General features: G+C 36.5%; 1 protein-coding gene across 1 annotated transcript; it reads right to left on the reverse strand.

Annotated features, from left to right (window-relative positions):
- Positions 1–1,078: 1,078 nt before the first annotated feature.
- On the reverse strand, positions 1,079–15,538 carry LOC131942011 (ER degradation-enhancing alpha-mannosidase-like protein 3). The gene is made up of 15 exons (XM_059301663.1): positions 15,245–15,538; positions 13,543–13,588; positions 13,238–13,338; positions 12,876–12,915; positions 12,575–12,687; positions 12,205–12,358; positions 11,435–11,563; positions 10,688–10,793; positions 10,343–10,440; positions 10,045–10,170; positions 9,013–9,096; positions 8,790–8,873; positions 8,451–8,575; positions 7,224–8,269; positions 1,079–6,329 (listed from the first exon to the last, which is right to left on the reverse strand). The coding sequence occupies exons 1-15, from the start codon at positions 15,361–15,363 to the stop codon at positions 5,320–5,322; spliced, it is 3,381 nt and encodes a 1,126-aa protein (XP_059157646.1). The 5' UTR covers positions 15,364–15,538; the 3' UTR covers positions 1,079–5,319.
- Positions 15,539–16,371: the final 833 nt, after the last annotated feature.

Raw genomic sequence — 16,371 nt, forward strand, 5'->3', positions numbered from 1 at the left:
ATTAAGCAATGCTGGGTGCAAGAGCGTCATCCATGTTGCAATGTTTACCTTCACAACAGTTGCTAGCCAGTATTTAGGTCAAGTGCGGGACGCATGGTTGTAGAAGCGAGAACAGTGAAGGTTAATTTGTTGACAAACCAAAAAGCAATTTTAGTTTTTATTGATTTTCGCTTGTGTTATCTGTCCTTGTAAATTTGTTTAAAGTTGTTAATTATTAATAATAGTATCGACTGGCTTCGTTTTTATATTCTGAGGCCAACCGGGGTTTTCTTCGCACAATAGAGTCGATCGATGATAATCGGAGTTACTCTAGCGTGAAAATAGGTGTTCGATACCTGAGATTATTTTGTAGACTGTTACAGATTTTGTGGTTGTGTAAGTACTTACAGCTTTTGATGACGTAGTTCCTATCAACTTGATTAAAGACAGGTGTTCAGTGCATGGCAATATACTTCAAAGTTTCAAATGGAATCAATGCATTATTCAGGGTAATCGATAAATGATCAAGTGGAACGTAGTCGATATTGGAGCTCTACAGGCGATGCCAGTTCACTTGTTAGATTTTTTAAAAATTGATTTTTATAAAATTATAGTTTCTGTTTATTAAGTTTTAGACCCCATAGGCGAAGTTTTTATTTAAATTCTATAATGATGCAATCAGGTGACTGTTTAAAACTTGATACATTTTTGGACAAAATTATTTTTTTTTGCTATTCAGCTCCATTGTGTCAAGACTAATGATTTCTGTGAAATGTTATCACAAACCTTGGCCTTTCAGTCATGTTGGCCTACAAACTTTTATGGTGGCCAACAAAGTGCACAATTATTTTGGCCAACAAACTTTACAATCATGTTGGCCAACAAACATTAATGGTGGCCAACAAAGTGCACAATTATTTTGGCCAACAAATTTTACAATCATGTTGGCCAACAAACTTTTATGGTGGCCAACAAAGTGCACAATTATTTTGGCCAACAAATTTTACAATTATGTTGGCCAACTAACCTTAACAATCATCTTGAACTTCACATGTACCTTAGAGCTACTGCAAAAAAAAAAAAATGACAACAACAGAAAGAAAACAAATTGTTCAGTTTATTGCATCATGAAATAGTAACATGATTGATTAATTAATTAACAATAAAACAAAACAAAACTAATGACACCAGGTCACAGCTTTCTAGCAGCCCCCTGGGGTTAGGCCAGCTGCTTGATGGGAACACACATAGCAATACACTCATTATGTGGTTCAACATATATGTACACAAACACACACTTAGACACCACAACATTCAATACATGGTTCAACATACATGTACACAAACACACACTTAGACACCACAACATTCAATACATGGTTCAACATACATGTACACAAACACACACTCAGACACCACAACATTCAATATATGGTTCAACATACATGTACACAAACACACACTCAGACACCACAACATTCAATATATGGTTCAACATACATGTACACAAACACACACTCAGACACCACAACATTCAATATATGGTTCAACATACATGTACACACACACACACAGACAGCATAACATTCAATACATGGTTCAACTTATAATATGCACACATACACACATAAACACACACACAAAGAGATAACACAATCATCTGATTCTCACAATCATATGACACCCACAATCTTTTGACTCAATCTGGCTACAACCACAAGCAAAAGAAATAGACAAAGGGAAATATTCAAACAACTGAATGAATTTGACTACAATCTAATCAAGCTGATACAATTACCTTCAGGCAAATCCTACACAATACTTTTATATCTTACAAGCTGTGCTCATTATACTGTATGTACTGACACAAGACTCAATTAGTGATGACTATCTCCGTAACAAAGGAACCAGTCCATCAATTGAATCGAGTGGTTTATTACACTATTTATCCCCAATGGGTTTACATAATAAGTTCCCCTCCCAAACCTGATGGTAAATGGGGAAAGTGAAGTACAGTTCACATGTTTCTGTAACCTCGGCATATGAAGGGATAGTGGTCAGCGCTATGCTCAGCCGCCTTTACTTTCCCTGACGTGAGTTGGGTACCCATCAGATCTGGATGAACTCAGGGACCGTCTGGTTACTTGAACCCAGATTTAAATTCAAGACTTACGGATTAGCAGTCTAGCTCTCTATAGCTAGATCACTCCATCCCACAGAGTTAAACTAATAGTACCACTAAATTTAGAAAAAAGTTTTAAATAATATTTATAAAGTCCAGCAAGGGATGGGAAGAAATAACTGCCATATATAGAACACTTGGATACATGGAAGAGATATACAACATGAACTGAGTACAAGATGAAATAACAGTAGCAAAACCAGCATGTTGATGCATTTTTGGCCATAGCATAATGGTCCAAAATATCTTTACATTTAAGTATTCTTGTTTGAATTACATTGTGTTCATTGAAGGTGGTCTGTAGAAACTGATGCCCTTTACACTCATACACTGCGCTATAGTATCTGATGGTCCTTATAGCAATTCCACATTGAGTCAATTGTTCTACAACATTCGCAGTTAAATCAACATTTCAAAACACTCAACATCAACAGCAAATCTTGAAAGAAAAAAAAATAACACACAACTTTATAGTTAAAGTAAAAAAAATAAAACCACAGCCTAGTCAAGTTAATTAACTATGCTTCACTAAGTTAATTAACTATTTTAAAACAATGTTGAACCAATGTAATTACATCATAAACTGACACAAGAAACATATTGAAGGGCAAGTGTACAGAGATACCATGGAAGCCCAAGTTTCTGAACTCTTACATAAAGCATTGTTTCACATCAATATTCCAAGTTTTTTATAAACTAGTTTACTTTTTACTGGGGTGTATTCAATCCTAAAGTATTTTAACTTATGTTTATTAAAAAAAAACTATATACACATTTATACAAGGCTTACACAAAGTGTGCAATGGTATAAGTTTAAACTTATGTCCACATCATAATAAGAGGTTTTAGACACTTGATATATACTACAACACTCTTAGGCTGCATTAAACTCAAAACAAAAAAAAATTGCAACAGTACATGGCCCACACAAACAGTAAAAATAGTGGTAAACTTATAGAATATTGCTGGTACAGTACTCAGCTAGCACAATATTTAGCTGGTACAGTACATGGCTGGTACAGTATATGGCTGGTACAGTTCATGGAAACTACAGTATATAATATAAGGAAGTAAGAAAACAAATAATTTAAAAAAAAAACAAAAAAACAAACAAACAATTGAAAAACAAAACAATGATCACATAAACTGAGAACCAACGGAACAAAAAATTAGCCTGAGACTATAACTTGCCCTTAGCAATAGTTAAACAATGGCTCAACCAATGAAAATAGCAAAGATAATTACTATACACCAGCCATCCAATCAAACTTGACATTACAACCAAAAGTTAAGCAAAATAGTAATCCATTAAAATAAAACTACACACATTTTCTTAAAATAAAACAAACTAAAATTATGACATATTTTTCATGATGGCAAACTACAGAGGGTAGAGAAACCATGTTAGTGTAGTTTATCCTAGGCTTGGGGGCCTATTCAACAGGCAGATATAAACTGTGATTGGTTATTTCACAGGACACTTCACCAACACATCTTGCAGTAAAGTCCTTTACAGAAGGAACTAAATAACAAGTAGAAACTCAAGTCCTTTCAACAGGGGGGTGAATAAACAAATAACAGCTGAGTCCACAGTATACATCAATACCAGTTTGTTGTTTTAGCAAGATATAACATTAAGTCTATATTATGCTGCACAAACCTTTGTGCTGAATTATTAACGACAATAACAACACTAGCAGAAAGGCAAGTTATTACAAGATAAAAATAATTTAACAACCTGTCCTTGCTTAGACGACTGACTGCAATCATAGTGGATTATTTTAATACAGTTTTGTTTTAGTGGTTTTAACTGTTACTGTTGTTGTCTATGGATAAAATTCCCACTACAATGTGGTGACAAGTATCTACAACACAAACAAGTGCCCAGTGTGTCTTACAGTAAACATATTCAACTCAAGTCTAAAGAAATGTGGCTACAACACAAACAAGTGCCCAGTGTGTCTTACAGTAAACATATTCAACTCAAGTCTAAAGAAATGTGGCTACAACACAAACAAGTGCCCAGTGTGTCTTACAGTAAACATATTCAACTCAAGTCTAAAGAAATGTGGCTACAACACAAACAAGTGCCCAGTGTGTCTTACAGTAAACATATTCAAGTCTAAAGAAATGTGGCTACAACACAAACAAGTGCCCAGTGTGTCTTACAGTAAACATATTCAAGTCTAAAGAAATGTGACCTTAAGTGTCGTCACCAGGGTAAACAACAGTGTTGACAGATTGAGTACATGCGCTACAAAGATATTATCAACATAGTAATGTTCTATGTGAAAATCCAAAAATTGGTGTTGGTATATGCTCTATAAAGATATTTATCAGCATAGTAATGTTCTATGTGAAAATCCCAAAAAATTGGTGTTGGTATATGCGCTATAAAGATATTTATGAACATAGTAATGAGTTCTATGGAAAATCCAGAATTTGTGTTGGTATATGGGCTATAAAGATATTTACCAACATAGCAATGAGTTCTATGGAAAATCCAGAATTTGTTTAAACTATGGAATACAATTCTACAAGTATTTAATGTGGCTTTCATGTGTACAATTGTCTGTAATCTACACAGTTAAGAGGCTTAAATAAGTACCATGGTTTCCAATTTAAATAAACAAGAAATCATAATGGTAGTAATACTCCAATTTCGTGAACTTCTTACCTAGATATTAAAATTTTGTAGCAGTTGTGTTCACATATTGTAAGTAATTCTATGCTGTTATAAGGTGAGTAGAATTATGTGTGGAATCAAAGTTTACAAACTCGCACTGCACTGGAACTGTTGTTTCACTTCAGCTATGTCAACATTTGCATAAACATAAAAAAAAATTGAAAAACAAAACAGGTAAAAACTTTGTCTCATCACATAGAACAAAAAAAACAAGAATAGAACCATAAAGGACACAACTTTTCAATGCAGTTTAAATTAACCCACAACAGTGTATCACCCAAATCAAAGCCTTGAAATCAAATAAGAAGTTGGTTAAGGAGCAGTTCTTGAAACAAAGTACAGGATTATTTTACAGTTCAAGATCATCAGAAACAGTAACATCACAGCTGCTAAATTGAACTTAGCAATTTCATAATTGTTAAAAATATATATATTTATGGTTGGCATTATACTACAATTTACGAGGGAAAAATCAAAGTTCGTCGTTGCTTATATAATGTCCATCCCTTGCATGTGATTGTGAATCTACTTTCTCTGTGGGTATAGAATCTGATCTGTGTATATTTAAATCTTTTTCCAGGCTCTCGTCAAAACTCTGCTGAGGGTTAGGCTGGTTTTGGGAAGTGGAAGACGAAACTTTTGGCCCGTCTGGGTCTTGTTCAGCCCCCTCTAGAGAAGACGGGGGTGTGGTTGGAATGTGCGGGGGTTCAGTTGCGTCTGAAGGATGCTGTGGTACATGCACCTCACGCGTCGCAACTGCTTCAAGGGTGAGTGAAATCTGGTCCGAGTGCTCAGCACCAGAATTAGCATTGTTAGGCAGAGGTATTGATAAAGTGATGCCATTGTTGATAGCCTGGGTGACCGTCGAGGTTCCGATAGGCTCGGATTTGTCTCCTTTATCAACATGCTTACTTTTAAGAATGGAGACAGTGTCTCCGTTTGGCAAGGTGTGCTTGACAACGATGTTCTTGGTGAAGTCCCTCATGACATCCAGGGCGGCCTGGTCGATGCGGTCAATGGAGAAGAAGGCGGACTCCATAAACCTGGCGATGGACTTCATGTAGTTGGCCGAGTCCTCCAGCTGCTCCATGTTGGTCTGGTGCTGCAGGGTGTGAATCACGTCCAGGTACATCTCGTTCAGGTTTGGCTTATCGGCCGTGGGGAATCGGAGCTTCAGCCAGAAGGAGAACATTTTGGAGCCATCAGGCACCGGCTCGTACTTCATCACGGGGGTTGTGTCTTCAGAGGGTGTGTCCTGCCTCTCTGAGACCTCCACGCTCATGTGGAAAAACTTGGTGCCTGCCTGGAGAGTGTACTGGTTACTGCCCCTGTCCAGATGGTCATGGTGGTAGAACTCGTGATCAGATTTGGACAGTGGGGCTGTGTCACCATCGTGTGGTGGGGGACCTGATACATCCTCAGGTGTGTTTGTGCCAACAGGTTCTGGGGTCGGGGTCTGTTTCTCAGAGAACTCTTCAGTGGCTGCAGAACAGTAAAAAAAACTATTTTATATTACAACTGACATTTTTACACTATAATTTTTTACCTTAACTGTAATTGATTTAACAAAAAGTACAACAATATTCTGTTTATTAAAAGATTTGAAACTTTTAAATTAAAAACACTGTGAAAGCAGAAACACCTAAACCAAATATTCAGTGTTACATACTGACTATGTAAATTCTACTACGACTACATAACTAACAGATTTTTAAAAAGATGCATACAATTTTGTGGAATGCAGTAAAAATCACTATTACTAAGTGAATAAATAAACTAATATTAAGGATATTTAAGCAAAAAATAGTCTACAAGTTTAACTAAAATACTATTTCTGCACATAATAGAGCTTGATTCTTCACTCACATTTGTACTAGATAAAATAAATAGATGATATAAGGAGCTCAACTACAACTAAACTGTAGATTGCCTGTATTTAAATTTGTAGTCTTCATGTTAATTAATAAGAAACTATTGTTTAAATAGAGTACTTATATTGACTGAAAGATGGCAAGTGTTGAGTGTGTCTATCAGATTCTTACATTGTCTAGAGATGGGAAGTGTTGAGTGTGTCTATCAGATACTTACATAGCCTAGAGATGGGAAATGTTGAGTGTGTCTATCAGATACTTACATTGTCTAGAGATGGGACGTGTTGAGTGTGTCTATCAGATACTTACATTGTCTAGAGATGGGAAGTGTTGAGTGTGTCTATCAGATACTTACATAGCCTAGAGATGGGAAGTGTTGAGTGTGTCTATCAGAGATGGGAAGTGTTGAGTGTGTCTATCAGATACTTACATTGTCTAGAGGTGGGAAGTGTTGAGTGTGTCTATCAGAGATGGGAAGTGTTGAGTGTGTCTATCAGATACTTACATTGCCTGGACGTGAGCTCCACAAGTAGTGATGGGAATTTGGTGAGTGTGTCTGTCAGATCCTGTCCCTGCTTCCAGAACAAGAACACCATGGGGATGGTGACGTCATTAGTGCCGTCACCTGACATGGCAAACAGGCTGAGAACGTCACTGGACGTGCCCTGGGCCTGGTCCAGAACTATACCCCCTATGCCACCTTTCTTTTGTATACTCCTGGCCTTGTCCACAAACATGCACTCCCCCCTCTCCACAATAACAATTTTACCATTGACTTCATCTCCGTTCTCAATATCTGTGCAACCTTTGATAGGCCTGGCCACCACGACGTTGCCTATAACTGAAGGGTTCTTGCCGAGCTCGTATCCGAACTGCGCCGGCCCGGCTCTGTACACCACTTCACCGTTAAACGGCTCCGACAGAAGCCGAATGAACATCGGCTCATGTTGGCTCTCCTGCTGTTGAGCGCGGCTCAAACTGATCATCTCTTGCATGAACTCTAACCCAGCGTCCGCGTACGCTTGGGACAGCGCTTCCGAGGCCGTATGCAGGAGTTGTATGCGGCCATCTGGCATAGTGGCCATCCTGATCCCCATGTGGTGCAGCAGCTCCAGGTGTTCCTTGTTGCCAGCGACAAAGTCCACCGCCTTCAGTCTGGGGAAGTCAGACTTGAGGTGGGGGTGGGTCCTGTCGACCAGGTCCCTGAGCTGGTGCCTCAGCCGATGTGGGTACCCGGGCCCCTCCGTCAAGCTCACATGGTAGTTCCGGCACATGCCTCTCTCCTCATCGTACTCATCATCGTTCTCCAAAGCCTCCTCCTCCTCTACGGCTTTGGTCATTTCGGCCACGGACATCATGTCGAACTTGTAGATGTCTGGGTGGACTTTGGGCGCACTCTTCCAGGAGTAGTTGCCCACAGATAAGGTCAGGGGCAGCAGGTGGGCCTCTGTTGTGAAGATGAAGTCATCAATGTCTAAGAGCACATCTTCTTTGTGAGAAAACAACAAAAACAAATACTTGAATGTCTCCGCCAGCACAAAGGAATCCATTCTGTGGGAGATACAAAAACCAAAGTTCTAGTAAACAAAGGCAATACAATGTAGGTGCAATGCAAGGGCTTAGCTTAAAAAAATATCAACCAAAAGTGACTTTAGAGAAAAGCTATTACAGGAATAAAGAGTTTGTACAACTGTAAGAGTAGACAGGATTGAATGGAAAAAAGTGAACTAACTGGTCCTCATGTGTGCCTTTTTTAATATCTTTGATAGCCGCAAACCCACATGGTACCCTCGCGTGTAGCTCTAGATTTTCCAAAACTTTCTTCCCCACCTCCAGGTAGTAGGGGTCAGAGGTCGCCTGGCAAGAGAATAACTTGTTAACAGACATGTCACACCAACCTTCACATGTGAAGACTATATTTTCTTATTTTATGCTTACAAAATTCTCATCTAAGAGATAGTTATTGCCATTTTTATAACACTATATAGAAACTTTGCTAATTGTTTGAATGGAACAAAAAAGTAATAGTCACTGTGTGTGCATATACAAAGTAGTAAGTTTAAAATAATACCTTATACAAGAAGTAAGTAGACTCTAAAAACTCAGGCCTCAAAGGGTGCTGACCCCAGTGGACTCTGAAATCTGTTGTAAATGCCTGGAAAAAAAAATGGTGTTACTTTAAGTAACTGTGGGTTTAAGTATTCTAAGGGAGGTAACAAGATGACAAGGGAAATAACACACAATTATAACAACAGTACAGAGTGTTGTAGCTGAGATTAAAATGCAGTGATTACCTCAGGTAGGAAGTTGTGCCGCTGTATGACTTGATAAAGCATCTCATGCGTCTCAACAGCAGGGCCAATGTCACCTACTAGCACCTGGTTACAAAGGTATGTTTACATAAGATTTGCATTTTATTAATGGCAACTATCTCATCTTTTTACTATAACAATACAATTTTACTAACAGCAACTAGATGTTACGTCCCTTACATATCCCCTGATTGTGTGTGTGTGTGTTGTGTGCTGGAAGGACAGGTACTCTCCTTTTTGTGTATAGTTGTATCCCTTGGTTGAGTGTGTTTACATGGAGCGAGAAGTGTTCACGTGAGGTGTGTCAGAGCGTGCGCTAGTGTGTGAAGCAGTTAGTTGTAGCGTGTCTGTTGGCGTGGTGTTGAGTATTGTTATTTGTGTTGTAGACCTCTTTTATCTTTTATTATTTTTTTATTGTATATATATAAAATATCTTATTATTATTATAGAGTGTTAGTGTCATCTACTGTTATATACGTCATATTTGTCTGTTAATATATACCCCCAGACATTGAAGAACCCGACACTAACTTTTTACTAATGCATCTTCTTGTAAACTATTTCATAAAACATCAGTGTTATCTGTGTTATCAAATGTTATTTATTTAGGCTTTACGTGATGTTTTGTGTGGCAGGGGGGCATAGTGCTGACCACACTATCCCATCATCTGAAGCAGATGAACTCTACTTCATCTGCCCTATGTGTCTTGTGCAGGAATGGGAAAGGATGATGATGTGTTGTAGGTTTTAACAATTTTTAAAGTAAATGTTTTTTAAATTTATATTCACATTCAGAATTTTGAAATTCTAAGCACTGAAAGCAAAACAAACACACCATTGCCAGCTTAATGTGCAACAAGCAATATGGTGGGGGTTCTACCCATATGCCTACAATGAAGTTATATGTTGAATCTACAACTACGGCCTTGAACTCAGAAGTGAAATATTTGTTTTTTTTTCTAAAACTGCACTAAAAATTTTAAAAATTAAAAGTTAACTTATGGCAAAACCTACCTGCAGCCCAGGCCAAAATGCTAACAAGGCATCCATAAAATTTTTGGCAGCACTTGTGGGTTTGTGCATGTGTACGTCCACCAACAGGGGACCCTGGCTCACATAGCGCATAACTGCGTCATAATGCTGCAACACAGGAAATACAGGTTAGGATTAACCTTAACATAAAAAAAAGTTGAGTTTAAGTTAAATTTATTCAAATTAAATAATAAACAAGTATGAAGGGGATTTATTAAATTAATTTAAACTAAAAAAAAAAGGAATCTACTGATACATACATGAAATATGGCTTTCTTACCTTGTTGAATCTGGCCAGATATGTATCATCCCCCAATAATACATAAGCTTTTAGAACATATTCATAATATGAATCTATGCCTGCACCCACACCACTCTCTGTTGAAAATAAACATTCAAGATTAAATGAGCATCACAGATTGTTTTATTTGACTGATTAGGATTAAAGCAACATAATATTTATCAGATGGTTTAAGAATAAAATAACACAATGGTTTTACTTTTAGATTTAAGATTAAAACGCTGATAATTCAACAACATACCAAATTTATTGTTTGCTATTTGTGTATTTTCCTACAGTTCATAAGTTAACATATGGAAATTTAACAACAAAACTCTGGGTTACCCCGACGTATCCAGTCCCCACTGTGTATGTTGATCACCATACCCATCAGGTTGTTGCTGCGATGGCGCTGACCCCACAGGTAATCCATAGCTTTTCGGCTCTTCTCCTACAAACAAATACACAATTTAGGCAACTTGTGCTGAGGTTATAAAAGTGCTGTGTTCACCGTGGATTTGGAACTTGATAGATGGGTAAGGCACACAGTGTTGTGTACTTTTCACACATTTTATATGCCAAGTCTACCGGTGAACTCTTTGTCATCTGTCACACTTTCTGATTGATCATCTCATCTCATATAAGAAATTTAAATTGAGTTACTCCTAAGTAGATGATTATTTTAAAAATTTAACTTTTTCATGAGTTACATAAATTAACAGACAAAGATATTGTTACTTTATAAACCCCAATAAAATAGCCAACCCATAAACCCCAATAACATATAATCACTTCGTAAACCCCCATAAAATAGTCACCCATAAACCAGAATAAAATATAGTCACCCATAAACCCCAATAACATATAGTCACCCCCTAAACCCCAATAAAATTTAGTCACTAGTCACCTCAAAAACCCCAATAACATATAGTCACCCCATAAGCCCCAATAAAATTTAGTCACGAGTCATCCTATAAAATATAGTCACCCATAAACCCCAATAAAATTTAGTCACTAGTCACCTCATAAACCCCAATGAAATTTAGGCACTAGTCACCCCCTAAACCCCAATAAAATTTAGTCACTAGTCACCTCATAAACCCCAATGCCAGTGAGTCTGGAGAGAGCAGCAAACTCCAATATCATAGTCCCAGCACACGAAGTACAAGTGTCGCGGTTGGCATTGGCAATCTTTGGTGTGACACCGTGTTTCAGGTTTACCTGAAAAACATACATTTTAAACACTAGAGTACAGAATTAACAAAAAATCATTAAAGCTAACTGGGCCCTAGAATCTTTGGCGTGACACCGTGTTTCAGGTTTACCTGAAAAATATTCATTTTAAAAACTAGAGTACTGAAGAAAAAAATCATTATAGCTAGCTGGGTCCTAGAATCTTTGGTGTGAAACCGTGTTTCAGGTTTACCTGAAAAATATTCATTTTAAACACTAGAGTACTGAATTAAAAAATCATTATAGCTAACTGGGTCCTAGACCAGAAAAACTTGGCTTTCAACTATTGAATCAAAAAGAAAATAATCTATTATAGTCAACAAGTGTCAAAAATAAAAATGTGGTCCTGGTGTAATACTGTTACACAATGATTGAATATTCAGGATTTACCAGAAAACAATTGTACATTAATAATACAACATTAGATCCTTGATACTAGCTACCGTAATTAAAATATAATGGTGTGGTCTCAGTCACTAGAAAAGGAAAGTGAAGCCAGAGGGGTATGTACTGAGGTCATAGCAATTTAAAGACCATCAGTTTTGGCAGGGTGTTTTACTTTTTGAGTATTGTTTTTAAAAATACACTAAAACATTAAGATACAAATTCAATAGTCAAAACCAACTCACCCTGGGGTATGGTATCCCTGTGGTAGTGTTAAACGCAGGAAGAAGACGGTCACCAACTTCTTTGGCCATTGTCAACAGCTCATCCTGGTACCACATCATGGCCAGCTTTTTCTTCTTAAAAAAACTGGCTGCAACATGGCCGCCTAGCAACCCACTAAAGTCAGAAACAAACATATGTATTCATATACAAGTAGATGAATTTAGCCATGAAAATTTGTTTACGATAACAGGTAAATTTATAAAAGTACTAAAAGGCTTATTAATAAATGTATGCAACACCAAAGGGATCTGATATAAGTATTTATAAACAAAAAAGATGACACAAATAGGAAAATTGTTTTCGAATTCACTAAGTAATAGGCAGACTTACCCAAGGACTCTAATATTTGTCTCAAAAACAGATACCACAACATCAGCATCAAAACGGGCATCATTAATCACATGCCTAACAGCTTTATCAAACTCTACAAGATCGCCAAGTACCTAGTTAAAAATTTTAAAGCAATTTTGTTAGGACAGGCAGAAAGTCATTTGAAATAAAATTCATCTTATTCTACTAGTGACTTGAAAAAAAAACAAATGTAAAGATATTTCAATGAAGTCAAGGGATGACTTTGTAAACTGTAATACAGTTAACACAACAAGAAAGTTACAAAAGGTTTTTAACTTACAGCTAGAGTGTCAAGAGTATCTATCAAGGTTAAGGTAAAACTGAAAAAGGAAAGAAACAAAATTAGATATTGTGTCCATTTTAAAACTTGTACACCATTTTCCTTAGATATTTACATTTTAGATACAACTCATATGTTAAAACTGAGCTGTTTAAGCATTGATAAATGTACAACTTTCAGTATTTGATAAAAACTGTACTCAAGCAACAAGCTATCAGCAAAAACAACATGAATGTCACAGAAATGTAACTATATCATATGAGAAATAGCTTTTAAAACTTTAAGATTTTAATCTATACTATTGCTGTTTTTTAAAAATAACTAAAATAAAAATACTAAAAAAAAATTGCCTTAAAACTTACTTTCCTAGACTGTCATCTATATCCCCCCTAGATGGTTCTGATCCTCTATACCTGCCTCTACATGATAATGGCATCAGCTCATCAGCTGGGTATGCATTGTTCTAGATAACAGAAAAATCATACATATAGTTTTATACATTATTTGCTTAAAAATTAAAAAATTTTAGGTACCCATTTTTTATATCACGAATAGCATTAATTAAACTACTCAAAAACCATGCATTGATAATGATTAGATCAATAGTTAAAATTAAACACCCAGATGATACTTGAATTTAATAGTTTCATGTGTTCATAATACATACCATGTAAGCATTGTATGCATGATAAAACATCTCGACTGACTTTTCCCTGAAACATTTGATTAAAAACAAAGATAATTTTTGACGATGGCAAATTTTGCTAAGGAGATTTATAAAACAGGTATGTTAACCTCTGACAAGTCAAAAATAAAAATGGGTATACAAGTTTGGTTTTTAGTGAGTTGCTGAAATTTGGTCATTAAATTAGTGTGACTTAGGTCTACATTTGTCATTTGGTATTAAGTTAACTTTGATGGTGGATGTTAACTCATGTTGTGATGATATTAATATGTTAAATTATTTAATTATGATAAAATTTACAATTTAGTAAGACAGGCTAACAAGTACTAAACTAATAAATCTAACTTAATCTAAGCCAGGACTCAAAAACATTTAAGTACTAAAGTTAACTTAAAACCTCTGAGCCTAGCACATGAAATAAAGGATCTTTGCTGCTTGCTGAGCTAGGCATATAAATATAAATTAAATAGGCCTAAGGAGCATACTATAGTACTATAGGATATGGCAGGAACCTAGGTCTATATAATATATATAATAGAGATCTGAAATGTTTCAATCTTCTAGTAATCTATATCTAGTTTTAGATTCCTTCTTGAGCTAGAATATGAGAAATTGGGAACACACCTAACCTCAGAACCTGCCAAACAAAAAATTTAAAAAACGTAGATCTACATTGTAGTATTTCTCGCTAACCCGGAGGCGTGGCCGGTTGCTAACAACAATATGGCGCCCGGACCGGACGCTTGACATCCGACGATTTTTCGGCCAAATTCCAGAGACCTTCTACTAATTAGTTTTTAAAATGTTTACCACGCGCAAAATGGCGGGACTTTCACGTTATAACAACAAGCTATAGGTGGCAGGGCTATATATGCCAGAAAAGCATTTTAAAATTTGCGTTGGAGAATGAAGGCTAAATTTAAAAGTTGGTTTCATCAAAAATACTAGAACTTTTTAAATATAGATTTCCCTATTACAAAATTGATTTCCCTACTAAAGCATTATTAGTTTTATCAGTCTATGAAAAAATAAATCAAATATAGTCAACCCTTTTTTTTATAAGAGTGGCCAAAAAATGACAACCAAATTTTTTTTATTTTTTTGACCACGTGACCGCTATTTGATGATCACTAGTGGGGAACTCTGGGTACATGGCCACTTAAAAAGTCTAACCGCATTTGTGGTTCTCTTTAGCTTCAAGTGCCTTCAGGGGTAAGAAGAGTTGTCATGGAGAGATGTGTTGTCCATGGCAGTGAGTGTCAATAAATATTAAATTAAGTAATTTAGTTTAAAACGAACTAAAAACTTCAAAATTAGTCCCTAATGGATTAAATATGGATGTCTATCATTCAGTAGTCATGTTTAATTTGAAATTTGGGTAAATTCTAGATTTAGTAAGAAAAGCTACTACATTGATCTCAGTGTTTCTTCCATACTTTTTTCTCTGGTTCTCCAGGGGTGGGGGCACTTGAAATTTTCGGGGAGGGGGGGGCGCAGACACTCTAGAATCTAGATCTAGAGATCTAGCTTAGACTTTTAACTTTTAGACTAGCTAGATTCTTCTGTCTAGAGTAGAGATCAATCTACGTCTCTATGAACTTAATGTGGCGAAATAAGCATTTATAAAACAAATAAATCATATTATAACAAATGATTACAAATAAAATCAAACACTTGTTTGTACCTTAGTTGCTTTTTCTCTTCTGCTGAAATCTTAGTTGACGTCTGCGATGTTTGCAATACCAGCAAAATACACGTCAACAAAACTAAATAGAGTGCAAAACAGTTGGCCTTCGCACCCATATCTCAGCTTTTTTTGAAAATGATTATTCCAAATTTGATGTGTCATGTGGGTACGACAAATTAAAAACTTTTCAAATAAGAAGTATTACAAATAACAACTTCTAAACTAATGTTTATAACTGATTTGTTCCTTGTTGTTGTCGAAGACTGCCATGTTGTCAATAGTCAACAACCCGTGAGTGACGAGAAAAAACGAGATATCACTATTCTGTTTTTCTAAATCGAAAGACTTACATTTAAACTAGTCTTAGTTAGCCTATTCTAGATTTAACTTAACGCCAACGGCATAAAACTAAAAATTGAAAATAAATAGATCTGGGACCCACTCATTTTTTTAAAGCTGCAATCAGTCTCGTCCATAAACGTCGTCCGTATTTTTTAAATCGATTATTCTCCATCCCCCCCCCCCCGCCAAATCGTCACACGTCACTAAGAGTGAGCCTCCATCCTCCAATCGCGATCAGCAAGCCGGTCTGGTTTAGCCGGATGCATTGCTATCTATTCTAATAACTAGGCCTTTTTATTTAGTAGCGAATACGGATCAAGATAGTTTCGGCCTACATTAATCTAATTTCTATTAGACAGAGGTTATTTAAAAGGCCTGATACCTGCCAGTTTTTTTTTAAATACCCCCCTCCAGAAAATAATGTCATTCATAAACGACCCCTAAACCACAAAAAATTAGATAATTGGATAATGATATTAAAAAACATGAATTTTTACACATCATAAAATTAAGACTATAATATAGGCCTACTAATCAGTGTTTCTTCCAGACTTTTTTCTCCGGGGGGGGGGGGGTGGGGGGTGGGGGGTGGGGGGTGGGAGGGGCACTTGAAATTTTCGGGGGGGGGGGGGGGGGGGGGCGGTAGACTTTCTTCGGGGGGGGGGGGCGGCGGACACTGTTAAAAGTATATATTTTCTATATAAATTATATAAATTTCATTTCGTTCGGGGGGGGGGGGGGGCTGGAAGAAACTCTGTTGGTCAAGATATAAAATGCTATGT

The sequence above is a fragment of the Physella acuta genome, unplaced genomic scaffold (genome assembly GCF_028476545.2).
Source record: "Physella acuta isolate Inbredline_101_S28 unplaced genomic scaffold, ASM2847654v3 ptg000032l, whole genome shotgun sequence".
In the NCBI taxonomy this organism is placed as follows: Eukaryota; Metazoa; Mollusca; class Gastropoda; family Physidae; genus Physella; species Physella acuta.

Bases quoted from the DNA above. Each gene is read 5' to 3' on its own strand.
- LOC131942011 (XM_059301663.1), bottom strand. From the start codon at position 15,363: ATGGGTGCGAAGGCCAACTGTTTTGCACTCTATTTAGTTTTGTTGACG. The intron at 12,359-12,574 runs GTAAGTCTGCCT...TTCTGACTTTAG, and splicing joins ACAAATATTAGAGTCCTTGG to TGGGTTGCTAGGCGGCCATG. The intron at 6,330-7,223 runs GTAAGTATCTGA...ACTGTTCTGCAG, and splicing joins GGAGCTCACGTCCAGGCAAT to CCACTGAAGAGTTCTCTGAG.